Source organism: Neolamprologus multifasciatus, chromosome 20 (assembly GCF_963576455.1).
Source record: "Neolamprologus multifasciatus chromosome 20, fNeoMul1.2, whole genome shotgun sequence".
NCBI classification, from domain to species: Eukaryota; Metazoa; Chordata; class Actinopteri; order Cichliformes; family Cichlidae; genus Neolamprologus; species Neolamprologus multifasciatus.
The window spans coordinates 30,611,115-30,624,567 of NC_140458.1; the positions used below are offsets into that span (position 1 = coordinate 30,611,115).

Consider the following 13,453-nt stretch of genomic DNA (forward strand, 5'->3'; position numbering starts at 1 on the left):
TTGGTCGTTCAAGGTCATGTGCTCGTGCACTGTGTTTGTTAAGCACGACCTGTCTTATGCCTGTGTTGTTTGTCTGTAAAAGAAATGTTATTTCTTTTGATTTCATGGTTTCCAGGATTTCACTAGGTATAATCCGTGGAAAATGCATGACTTGATTTTCAAGAAAAGACGAGAAATGTTATATATAGATTTGATCAAGCTTTTTGTTTTATTTCGTATTTTCCTGCTGGAAATAGTTGTTTCACTGGAAAGAATCATTAAACTGTAATAAGCATTTTGATGCTAAAAAGAGTAAGACGTCTATTGAAGAACTGACTTATTTTTCTCGACTTGCAGCACGGTTTCACCAGCATGCCTCTGCAACAGTGTCCCCGTATGACATTAGAGGGATTGTTTGTCACCAGCAGGATAAACAGATGGCCTTTAGGCACCGTAGACGATTCGGTGAATCAGTGTTTCCCCACTTTGCAAATCTACCGATCCACCAATTAAACTGCCCCAAAATCTACATCTTTGTTTAATTTAGAAATATATCTATTTAAAAACCATCTTTCTCTATGCTCTTATTTGTTTTGTAAAAGTCCTGTGCAGGTAGTTGTGGTGCTGTTTTCTTGACTACTGCAGGAAATATTGGCATCACATTAGTGGCTTAATGGACTCTTCGTTTGTGGTTCTGTAATGCCTTCCCATCAAATCTTTGGATCAAGAAGTATGGGAATAATCCTCCTCCAAAGCCTTCAGTTCGGTCAATAAATGTCTTCATTAATTACCAGTTGGCTGACACTGAAATGGATTGTCCCTCTCTTCTTGGCAGAACATTAAGTGGCTTAACAATCACAGTCCAAAGCCTCAGTGGTGTCAACTGTTTCTGTTTGTCAGTCTGGCTGCCTGCCTTTTTTGACTCACCTGCAGCATTTTACCTCTTTGTCTCTGCACGCATCTGCTCTCTTTCCCCACCTCCACCCCCCCCAAACTCCTAACCCTTCCGCTTTGCTCGAAAAAAACCTTTCACTTCATGTCGCTTGCCCCACCTCATCTGTCGGACAAGGAACTGGTCACCCTTCGGCCTAAACAGGAGGTACAGCTTGTCATCTCTTTTTGGCATGAGACGTGTGTGACTCTCATCAGGTGTTCAGTGTTTGTTTGTTTTGTTTTTTGTATTCATAACTGTACCACTCGCAGTTTGAAAACAGGAGTCAGCAGTGGAGCTCCTGAAAACAGTTATATTTTCCTACAGAGCACATAATCTTTTATGCGCTTTGTACATTTTCTGGTCATATCTAAAGCCTTTATTGGCCTCCACGTGGTACAGTTTTTACTTCATAAAGAAAACAATCCGTCATGCTACCTACCTGATCAGACAGAGCTTGGTTACGATTGTTTTATAATTTTCCAGTTAAATCCAAATCGACTTCATTGTGCTGTGAACCAGAAATAGACTTAGAAGCTTTCTATTTATGCTGTCTTTTTTTTCTGTTTTTCCTTTCACTCTGTGAGTAGCAGTTCTTGGACAAACCAGAAGACGTTATACAAAAGCACCAGGCCAGCATCAACGAGCTGAAGAGGGCTTTGAGGCAACCTAACAGCAAAATGGCCCAGAGAGAGAAACGCATCTCTTCAGCGACTCCTCCTGGAGGGACTCCGGAGCGGAAACCAGTAAGAACGACATTCTATTTCCAAGTTATGGCACATACTATCATTGTTAAAATATCTATATTACCATTTTCTAAACAGGCTGTATTGGTCCTAGGCCAACATATATATATCTTCACAGAGTATGCCAAAATTTGGATTCCATTTAACCAGTTCACAGAAAAAAATACCTAAAAATGCTTTAAAATTTACACAGTGATACCCCCCAGTTGTTTTTCTTTGGGTTTTTTTATGTGTGTGTGTGTGTTTTTTTACAATTCTTCTTTACAATAACAATGTGGGGTAACAGTAATGAATGGAAGAGCCGTTTATCTAGTTAGGCTAATGAAACTGTCTACTCTATGTTAACATAGGCGACCACTGACGCCAAATTGATTGACAAGCAGGATGCTTATGAAGGAACACTGGACTCTTACTCTTACGTGGAAAAGAGTAAGACCTCTTCAGAGGGTAGAGACACATTTGCAGTGACATCTTGGACTGAAGCGAATATGAACAATTGCCAGACACGCCCAGACTCTGGAAGAAGTCGACATGGAACATCTCCAAAGCGGGAAACTGAGTTTATTGCAGCAGGACTAAGAGATATAAACCCCATGGTTGGTACAGTAGCAGCTAATGGGCATCATGAATCTGTTCAAATTCGGAGAGCCATTCAGGAAAATGGATATGAGTCTCCACCTGAGAAACAGGCAAGAGAACTGAAGAAGGATTTAAGACATGGCCACTTTGAGCATCGAGAGAGGCCCAAGAACTTTGAAACTCCAGTGGCTTGGGATTCTGTCCCAAAGGGCAGTGCTTCAAGACACAGTGAGGCTTGGAAAATAAAAGACCCAAGCCCTGTGGGAGAAAAGGATTGCAACAAAACTGGGAACTCACACACAGAAGTAACAAAAATAGTTCCTCTCAAGCCGCAGAGATCAAAGAAGTCTATAAATAAAGAGAACAAAGATTTAAACCCTCAAACGCACAGCCAGCCTGACAGAGGCGTCTTTGGTGCTGCCGGGGATGTACAGATGACAAAATCTTCCTGTGAATCAGGAAGGAGACTGGATGATAATGCTGTACCACAGTCTGCCACAGATGTTGTCAAGGAAAACACAATGGACACCAAACACCAGGGTGAATCTACAGCGTTGTATCAGCAGCAAAGTCAAACACATCAGCAGATTAGGAACGAGTTTTTCGGACAACAGGAGCTCAGGGACTCTGCAGGCCAGTGGACGAGAGGAGGCGTTGCATTTGAAGAAAATTCTCAAATCACCTCAGAGTTTAGCGCCAAATTTCCAGCAGCTCCCCCACGCACCCTCCCCCTGAAAACACAGTGGTCCCGAGACAGACTGAGCAACACGGACAACAGCCACATCCACCACAGGACGCCCAACCAAGAAACAGCCAAGAGGAAGCAAGCGGTAAACCATCTGCCCCCCTTCCCCCCCCAACCTGTTTGTCAGTCATCGGAAAGTAAAGCATTGCATGAGCTTCAGGCGATGTGGTGCAAATTGTTTTTGCCATCTAAAAACAAACCTTCCAAAAAAAAAAAAAAATCACACACACGCATAAACTTCAGAATTCATGTGGCTGTGTATGAGAAAGCAAAAGTTCACGTTCCTTCGCATCTCCTCATTGACCGACTCAGTTCACGTCCATGGCCTAGGGGGCATTTTGCTTTCCCTTCTTCCCCTCCGCAAATCTTGACATCTGCTTGGCCATTTCAGAACGCTGCGGGCCTTTAAGCAAACTTCCCATTGCTTAAGCTTCAGGCGTCCCTTCTATCCCACCTTAACTTGTCACGTTAATACCTGGTCTCTCCTTCCAACACTCAGAGCGAAGGTGACTGCTGTTGCAAGGAGCACAAGACCTTTTTCCACCATTTTTTTCTTTGAAACCTCTTTTTCCACATAATTTGAATCCTTTGTGTAAATGGCTGAGGAGGCCATTTGAACCAAATGTTCTGCCTTGGCACCTCTGCAGCAATAGCAGAAAAATGAAAAAGACGATTAGATGTAATCACTGGCTGCAGAGCTGCCAAACCTCTTCAGGGTTCAGGCTTTCATATGCCGCATTTAAAAATATGAATACCTTTTCCCTGAAGGGGATTTTTGAAAAATCAAACCTTTCAGTGCATGGCATTACCATTGCACTTGCAGTCATTTTTAATAATGTCAGCCTGTGAAATATACCCAGTTTGCATGCTTTTGACTGCAGCTTAAAGGCTTTGGAGTTTGGGGGATTTCTCACATTGTGTGTTTATCGTGCAGGTTTAGGAAAAGCCCCAAAGTTTATCAATGACTTAGACTTGCTTACAGATAAGAACTCAACAGTGCTAAAGCGACATGCTTAATAGCGGTGAAGCAAGAACACTGCAAACTCGGGCTCTCCAGATATCAATTATTTCATCAGCCGTGCTGTGCAAAAAGCAGAACTCGACATCAAAGCAGTTTCAAAGAAAACTTTTTCTAACTTTTATTTTTGGATATGCTTACACACATTAGCTATAGGGAGACGGTATAACTTGTGGCTGCATTTCGGTGAATTCACGCATGCTTTCATATCGTTGTTTGCTTTTTGTTTGTTTGCCTTTTCTATAGGAGACACCTCCCACCCCTGCTATCCATGAGGAGCCTCTCAGTGAAGCTTCAGTGAGTCATCCCTCGGCTCCTCTCATATTTATTATGTAGTCACACCTTGGGAAAAGAGTAAATAAACTACAATTAGATATTTGACAGATTTTATTCAAGCTGCTCTTTGAGGCGTGTTTGTTGTTGTATCCAAAGCGTGGAAATAAACGCACAAAAGCACAGCCTGTAAATTCATATTTAATCAAACGGGGAAACTGAATATTTTAAAGTGCCAGCTCGACATCATGCCTAAATCTGATATCTAATATTTTGTGCCGCTGTTAAATGTTCAATAAGCATGTTTCCATGTTTAATTGTGATCAGAGATCAGAGTAGAGAAGCTAATGTATCTGTACTTTACATGGTGCACATTGTCTAAAAGTGCAGGAAAATAAACCACATCGAATTATCATCTGTCTCCTCTATAGAGGGAACCATGGGAGAGGCGCCTGGGCTCCGTATCAGAGGATGATCAGGACCACGAGATCCTGTACTTGAAGGAAACCCACCTGGGCATTGAACGTAAATGTTCCAGCATCACAGTCAGCTCTACATCCAGCCTGGAAGCTGAAGTAGATTTCACCGTCCTCACGGACCTGTACACAGGCATGGAAGAGTTCTCCAGGGGTATGTCAGAGCTGGGAGAGAGGGATCTGTCACCTGATGGGGGTCTGCGCTTTGGCATCGACATGCTCCAGCAGCAACAGCAGCAACCCTCTGAGCCACCTCCTCCCTTAGTATCGGCTCCTCTGTCCAGAAGAACCAGCAGCAGTCCTCCAGCCAAACAAATCCAGGCTGAAGAAATCCGACCAGAAGTCAAACGGTCCGATGTCCAGGTAGATCAAAGTTTTCAGATCAGCTGTGTAGAACCACTGAGAAGTGTCTACGTCTTTGGTTTGTTTTGTTTTCACACTGCGCTATTTTTAGGCACCTAAAAATATGCATCTCGGCTCCTTTTTAAATTCACACGCCAGTGCAGGAAAGAATGGGTGTTAATTTGATCTGAAAGCAAGTAGCATGAAATCATTACGCTACAGTTTTATCTCTCTGCATGTTTGTAACCGGGCACTTGAGAAATAAATAAAGCCAAGCGTGAATGCAATGGAAACAACAGGAAGAAAAGAGCTGAATTCCTCTCCTCCCCGGCACTTTCCCCATAACACCAACCACATCCACGCTCTGTGTCTTTCCCAAGTTTCCCAACAAAGTGTGATGGCAAGGTAGCTGTGGGTGAATTCATGCAAGTTTATTCACAGGCTCTGGTTTGCCTGTGCAGTGGGTGGCCAGAGGGAATGTAGCAAAACAGAAAATTATGGTGCGATGATTCCCAAAGTGGTTCTCACACTTTTTTGCAGCGTATGTTGTTAAACTTGACTTCGGGTTCATGATTTGAGCTGTAAAAAAGCTGGGCGGCTAAACGTATTCAAGCTTCTGATGCCTCTAATGCACTAAAATCCACAAATGAGCAGATGAAGTGACTGCCGTGAAATATGCAGGAAAGGGATGTGCTTTTAGTTTGAAGTTTTAAAGAAAGTAAACGAAAGAAAACCCACTTTGTTCTTTTCCTCGTTTTTTATGTTTAACTTTTTATTAAAGTAAGATATCTCTTAAGCTTCCAAACGTCAGACTCTCGGGTTGTCTTTTGCTTTCTGTTCTGATTAAATTATGTTTGTTTTCGCCAACAAGCCTTTTAAAAACCTCAGTTTCTGCACAGAGTCTCAGAACAACACTACGAACTATACACACTCTTAATAATATAAACATTCCTTCTCTTAAGCCTGTAGTTCCCAAAAAACCAAAGAGATCAGTCCCCGTGTCTTCATCGGTGGACCGAGATCAGTCACACAGAGAAGGCAGTCGTGTCTCTGCCGCCGCACCACTGAGCAGGGAGGGCAGCGATATCAGGCCCACGCCAGCAGTCAGAAAGACGGACATCAGGACGGAGACTCAACCCAATGGGTCAGAGGTCACCACGACCATCGTGGAGTTCACGGATCAGGTTAACTTCATATTTCACTGCTAAAAATGTACAGAAAGGTAGACCTGTAAAATATCTGGACATAATCCAGTCAATCTGTCTGTTTCAGGATCACGGCATCACTGGACTAAGTGAAGTTTCTTACTCTACAAGACAGAGCGTTTCCCCTGTGAGTACAGACAGGGGGACCTCTCCAATTTTAACTCAATCTGCAGCACACTCCTTCTTGTTCTCCAGGGTTCAAACCTACTTACAAAGCCCAAAGCCACGAATTCAGGAACACACATCTGACTGAATGTCATAAAATATGGTTCATGTGTCTTTGTAATATTTGCCTCATGCCTCCTCAGGTGCACAAAGGCAGTCTTGGCAGAGAGACATCAGGCTCTCCCATCCTCGTCTCTGAAAATGTTACCTCAGCTACCACTCATGTTACAAAGGTAGAGAAGCGCAAGTAAAACTCACAAAGTGCACATTTAATTTATAATTTAGTGCCGCTCATCTCCTTTAAATGTTAAGGCTGTTAAAAGAAAAGCTGTTGTCTGTATGCTGCAGACGGTGAAAGGAGGATACTCAGAGACCAGGATCGAGAAGAGGATCATAATCACAGGAGACGATGATGTAGACCAGGAACAGGTGAGCAGAAATTGACAAATGAGCTTTGTTACCTTGGCACCCCAGTGCGGTTCAGTCTTTATATTAAAGCGGTGTGATTGGCTCGCCTGAGAACAGTGCAAGAGACTAATCAATTTGTTCATGACTGAAGCAGAGGAGTAGCTAACTTCCTGGCTACGTTTCATAGAGTTTGCATCCCTCATTGTTCATCAGCTATAAAAGCTTTTTGGTTAAAGACGGGCCCTTCTGAGTTGCTAGACAATTTTTAAGTGTGTTTTGTGATTTTATTACAGCATAAAATCAACTTTTTAGCTGATTTTTATATAAGAACTCACAAAGCCAAAAGCTAAAATGTTAGATTCTTTAAGTGGGCAAATACGTTTACTGGCTAGATAAAATATAAAATGAGCATTTGGGTATCTAAAGACTAATTTTTTAAATGGATTGTAATTCCAGCTCCCTTTGCGAGCACAAATCAGTATCTGAACCTGTGTTCTGTTTTTGTAAGATACAGAAAAGTTCCATAAGGTACTTGGGTGGAGAGGTTTAAGCAATTCCTTTCATTCAAGACACACACTTCACTCTTTCCTTTCAGGCTCTGGCTATTGCCATACAGGAGGCCAAGCAGCAGCATCCAGACATGCAGGTGACTAAGGCAGTTGTTGTCAGGGAAACAGAATCATCCACTGAGGACCGACACGGTGCATCAGAGGTACAGCTGGCATCTTGACGCCATGCAACAATGGATGAGATTTTTACATCCTCTAAACTCTTTTGAGGTTAAGGGATTTAACATCCACGTCTCCTTTCTTTGCTGCAGTCCTGATTTCCTGAGACGAGAGTGCCCCCCTTTGGACAAGAAGCGTCAGTGCCCGACTTGAAATTGCCGCCCACCATCCCAGTCGATTAAGGACTACTGCCTGAGGCGCTCCGCCGGAGCCTCTTATACGAGTTCACACACAAACCTGAAACGGGACTCTTCAAACGATTTAATTTGTATTTGAACGTTTCATTATCGAAATCGTCATCATGTTCAACAGAGTGACTTTTTTTTTTGCAGTCAGGCTGCACAAGTAAGAGAAAAAGAAAAAAAAGCAACATTTATGAATTTTACATGGTTGATAACATGCCACAAGAATTCCAAACATCTGGAAAAATTTCAGACATAATTCAAGTAAATTCCCTGCAAAAAAATCTCAGGGTCTATATGTTCAAATCACTCGCTTTGGTATTTCTAAACAAAAACAGAGAACACAGGGAATTCATTGGGAAAGGGGTTTATTTAGATATGAGTGGCTTATACTCTCATCATGTGATTCCTGCTGTGTGTGCTGAAGAAAAAAAAAAGTGTTCACATCGTGTCACTGAGTAATAGAATCTAGTACATGTAGCTCCAGTACTGTTTAAGCATCCAGTCACTCGCAGGGTTTAGTGAAAACTGTTTAGTTTTCATAGCTAGTCAAATAAACAAATATCATCCCGTCGCACTGAATGATGAAGATGCACTGATTAGAGACGACTGCGGTCCTCTGGAGGCGTTTATTCGAGCATTTAGCGAGGACCAGTGTTAGCTATCTAGTAATATTTGACTTCCTTTAAACATATCTCACCTCGACGTGTGGGTGGTAAGTATGCATATCTGCGTTTATGTCTTGACATTAGGAGCTGTTGATACACAGTGTACCTGTTGTATTTATTCAAACAGTGGCAATGTAGTTTCTGAGCATGCTGATGTTTCAGAATGAGCCCAGTCTCTCTCCTCTCCCGGCCTTTAGAAACGCGCTCAGAACTCACCTGGATTTAAATCCTCATTGGCCGTTGTGTGTGTAGTAAGTAAGTACATAGAGTAGGCTTACATTCCTTGTTCACGTCACAGAACGGGCTCCTGCATCAGTAAAAGTAGTGTCTGAGATAACTTTTGCATGATGATGATTTCTTTTGGATGAATGGACTGTAAATGACTTCAGTGGATATTAACTCATCATAAGGAGCGATGATTCTGTCCACGACGGGAACACCCTGAGAAATCACAAAGCCGCAGAGACTGAATTGTTAATAATCTAAAGTCTTGAAGAGAAACGATGCGTGTTGGCGAGGGTGGAAAAAAAGTGGGAAATGTCAAGTACACAGTACACTCAGTTATGACAGCACACTGGATTATTCTGTTGCAGCCCTCTTACATTCTCATCTCTTCTCAAACCGCCGGTGACGTTCAGCTGGTCCTAACCTAGCCGTTTTCTACTTATTTGCCAGTGAATGAACATAATGTGGCCCACATAATGTGAGCTTACGTTCTGCAACCAAGCTGAAATGGCATTATGCATCCGAGCTCTGCCGACGCTCTTTCGTGTAAAGTACCATGTTAGAAATAAGATACACAGTAGGAGACGCATCTTTGGACTTTTAGTTGTGTGTGATTTGGTACATGGATGTCAGAAGGATGCTGTAGAGATGTAACGTGCCAACTGAGGTAGCAGTCGAACTGTACAAACCCTGGTTTTGTATGAAATAACTTTATATGAGCAACTTTTAATTACAAAGTGTCAGAAGGTCAAATGCACACATTTTTTGGTATGACATGGTTTCCCTTTAAGTATACTGTCTTTAGCGTTAAAAACACTATATAACTTCTGTATCTTTTTCAGAACTCATATTTTATACATAGACCAATACATGCAGCAGAAAATTCAAACAATTGATAAAAGAAATGTCAAAAGCTGCCGCTCAAGGTTTATGAGGAAATTAACAGGCTTTCAAACACTAAACTATACCGTCTATGTTCACGTGTCTAGTGTAACTCCTTTTGTGTTCCTTATTTTGGTTCCAAAGTGATGCTTAGTCATGGATGTGGGTGTCAAACTGAAAGGTGGAAAAAAGAATAATGCAACCACGCATACCTTGTACTGTATATTTGGTGCTGTTTAGTGGATCGTGAAGATGTATAGTAGTTAATGGAAATGGGCTTGATGTACACTAGGGGGCACCGGTTACCTAAAAGAAGCCAGCTTGGCTGCAACATCAAGCATACCCAGTTGAAGTCCTTCTCACCATCCTTCACTGGATCGACCAGCATGGTCTGACTTACCTCTCTCTGTCCAGAAAAGGCCCACTCACGGACATGTGACAATGACCAGACTGTAATAACCAGACTGTGAATAATCGCAGACCCTCGACTGTGGCTGAGACACCTGGTGCCGAAGTCTGATTGGATGACCTCTGGCAGACCCTTAAACCTAACCTTGTCCTTCTGTACAGAGCTCTCCTTCTTCTTCCTCCTCCTCCTCTGCAGCTTCATCTCTTCTGCTCTGCTGCTTTCCACTGCTTAGTGCTGTATCCTTGCTGTACATTGTACTTGCATTCATTTGAAAATGAATAAAGACGAGAGAAAAAAACAAGGAGAACAAGATAAATGACAATCCCTCTGTTTGATCTGTGTCTCTAATACTGTACTAGTGCTGTAAATGATTAGAAAGACACGGTTCAGTCATGCGTTTCTTTTTCAGGCAGTGAATATTGCATATTTACCTTTTTTGCATTTAAGTTGTTTCTAAGTTTTAGTCAAGGTACCATAAATCAAATAACAGCCAGGAGAAAACAATGAGGAGACACAATTCAAATTTTAGTTTCAGCAAAAAACACCTGTATTTGGAAATCTGGGAAAGCTATCCATAAAACTGTTTCAGGAACATGCTTGCGCGCGCACACACACACACACACACACATTAACATAAATATATATTCTCTTTGTTTTTTACTCACCCAACACACATACATATACCTTGCTTATACCAGGTTGGAGCCCCTTTTGCCTTCAGACCTTCACATCCATGTTGACATGATTACATGGTATAGATCTCTCAGCTGCACATTCATAATGTGAATCTCCTATTTCACATCCCGAAGGTGCTCTATTTATTTGGGAATCGGTGACTGGAGGCCGTTCGAGTACAGTGAACTCATTTTCATGTGTAAGAAACCAGGCTGAGATGAACTTGATGTTTGTCACATGGCACATGCTGGAAGCCGCCATGATTAGATGGGTACACTGTGGTCATAACAGGATGGAAATTGTCAGTAAAATTGTTCATGTGAACATACAAATGTGAAAAGAATACAAATAGAACATAGAAAATGAGTTCCTTTTTTTTGTTTTTGTTATTTTTTAGCTACTCTTTTATTCAGTGTTGACAGATGTGGTTGCCAGCATCTCATCTAAGTTTCAGATTCCACTTGGTGGAACATAACAAGTGGAGGTTTCCGACCTAACTACAAGTTGAGGATTTTTATTAGTGGAACAACACTATAAAATAAACCTAACACTCTGATAAAGGCTTGCATTGCACAAGAACAATGGTGTTTTATTGAAGAGCGCGCCTAGGGTGTTTTGTTTATATAATTTACTGCTGAATGGATTAAGCTGTATGTGCAGTAATATAGTCAGTCAACTTTATGTTCATCCCAATATACCTTTAAACAGAACTCCTTTTGGCAATTACCAATGCAGCATATTGTAAGGAGCAATTTTAGGAAATCCAGCATCAGTGCTCTCCTCCCTGTGTTTAAACAGCACCAAAGCACTGACCTGATGTGAGCAAGAAACCCTGAAGAAAAAGAGTCCATGAAGCTCGTGCAGTTCAGATACACCATTACAGGATGTGTTTGGTTAAGCTTAATGCTGCACAGTTTCAACCAGTTTATAAAAATCTGTATTCACAAAAGAAACAATTACATTTCATTTAACTGCATGCATGAATAGATGTATGAAATTCAATCAGTCATGTGACTGTAGGTGATCCCACAGGCTGATGAATAACAGGAACTGATAGATTTTGGTGTGATGCAGAAAGTAGAACCTGTTCATCTGGACAACTTTTTTTGTTTGACCTCATAACAAATTAAAGAACAAATTAAATATCAGATTTTCTGCTTGGAAAATAGATCAAATGAAAACCTGAACTTTCACACTTTTCCAGAGCGGTGATAGAGTTGAAAATTCCATAGAGAAGCAATAAGTGGGTTAGGCTGTTTTTTTGTTTTGTTTTAATTTTATAAGGCTCTGTTAGAAATGTGAAAATTATACCCATATGGGTAGCCTGATGGAAAAAACGCAGCAAACTCTCCGACATCAATAAAAGAAACAAGGAAAATGACATTATGTTTATTAAAAGCAGGTTGTTCCGTTTCAGACACCCTAAGCAAGGTACACACACTGACTGATTTCATGCCTAACAGCGGCTGACAGTAAAGTACTCCCGCTACTTTGTAATAAGCTGGAAACGTCAGTAAATATCTGCCACTTATTGTATTACAATGCTCATTATGAAGGACAGAAGACAAAGGCCTGTTATGTCCTAAAAACGCCTAAAAAACATGATCTAAATTAGAGCATGACTGAGCCAAAATACAACGCGGATAAACGAAAGGAGTATAAATAAAACCTCTTTTGAATAACAACAACGTGGGATATAACCATAGGACTTAAGGCTCAATTTGGGACCTGAGGATTTCATACATACGCGACATGTGCGACAACGCAGCTGACATTATTCGGCGTGCCTTTGTTGCACACTTTTCATAGATGAAGGAAGAAGATGAGACATCAATTAGTCAACAAAGATCTGCTGTTTACAGTGGAAGTAATACTGGGATGGACACGCAGCATTTGCTCACAATACAACAGGTATAACTGAACCTTCTAGGCTCTGTACCTTTGGTTCCACTCAGTTTCATGGCAGCTGAGGTTTTGATGTGACATAAAAGCATGAATAAAATACAGGTAAAAGTTACAAAGGTCTCAGATTCTGGTTGTCATAAAGCAATGAGACTTAGCTCCCTGCTTTTTCGCAGGGGATGACTAACAGTTGTTTTTTCCTCATTAGAACGCAGGAGGTTTTTCAAAGACAGCAGGGAAATGGCTTCAACCACTTCCTGTCTCAAATTAAGCTTAATGATACTCACTTGCTTTAGAACTCCTTCACTCTCTGTCATGTTTAAATCCCATCAACCGAGAAGAGTCCAGCGGAACATACACATCTGTTTAATAAAACCTGCACAGCCTCTTAAGCAAAACATATACACACATTCTATTGTGGCCTCCAAGATGAAAACCATACGAGAACATCCACTGGTTAGAAAGAAGGCGAGTGAAAAAAAAAAAAAAACGTCTTCAAAGAGACTGCAGTCGAGCCACGGTGTCCTTTCAGTTCCATAAAAGCAACTTATGAAAGAGCCAGTTCCTTTCAGTAACCACTTTAGAAAGGTGGAGGAAAAGAATCTTCCCCACAAAGCGATATTTGTAGAAAGAAGAGGAAAGACACAGTAGTGCAGGAAAGGGAGCAGGTGGGAATGTGGCTGTCAGCCTGTTGTTGTCTTTGACCTGCTTTTTCTCCTCTTAATAAGCAGCTGCAGAGCCTGGTTCCTGCAGACATTTGTCATAGCAGCGTTCTGGCTGTGATGATTAGGGCTGCAAGATTGACCGTGGGGAAGGCCGAGAACTCCGAGGCTGCTCCCGCGGCTATGGTGTCTGAAAAACACAATCAAATCAAAATCCAACAGGCGCTTGATCTTGCATTTAAATAGTCTGGCG

At 41.6% G+C, this 13,453-nt stretch overlaps 2 protein-coding genes across 6 annotated transcripts in view; one reads left to right on the forward strand and one right to left on the reverse strand.

Moving 5' to 3' along the window:
* The window catches only part of LOC146495253 (band 4.1-like protein 1), a 43,526-nt gene extending 33,243 nt beyond the window's left edge, over positions 1–10,283 (forward strand). For 2 of the 5 annotated variants that reach the window (XM_085146482.1, XM_085146483.1), the window contains exons 14-24: positions 1,049–1,078; positions 1,501–1,656; positions 2,007–3,065; positions 4,245–4,295; positions 4,703–5,110; positions 6,052–6,273; positions 6,362–6,421; positions 6,603–6,692; positions 6,808–6,888; positions 7,463–7,579; positions 7,688–10,283. In XM_085146482.1, the coding sequence (XP_085002608.1) occupies positions 1,049–1,078; positions 1,501–1,656; positions 2,007–3,065; positions 4,245–4,295; positions 4,703–5,110; positions 6,052–6,273; positions 6,362–6,421; positions 6,603–6,692; positions 6,808–6,888; positions 7,463–7,579; positions 7,688–7,693 (2,280 nt within the window). In that variant the 3' untranslated portion in view covers positions 7,694–10,283. The remainder of the gene's footprint in view (positions 1–1,048; positions 1,079–1,500; positions 1,657–2,006; positions 3,066–4,244; positions 4,296–4,702; positions 5,111–6,051; positions 6,274–6,361; positions 6,422–6,602; positions 6,693–6,807; positions 6,889–7,462; positions 7,580–7,687) is intronic. The other 3 variants (XM_085146484.1, XM_085146485.1, XM_085146486.1) reach the window with 2 other exon arrangements.
* A 1,727-nt stretch (positions 10,284–12,010) lies between these two features.
* The window catches only part of cntn3a.1 (contactin 3a, tandem duplicate 1), a 76,283-nt gene continuing 74,840 nt past the window's right edge, over positions 12,011–13,453 (reverse strand). Inside the window, exon 23 of the mRNA XM_085146491.1 lies at positions 12,011–13,390. Coding sequence (XP_085002617.1) covers positions 13,299–13,390 — 92 coding nt within the window. The 3' untranslated portion in view covers positions 12,011–13,298. The remainder of the gene's footprint in view (positions 13,391–13,453) is intronic.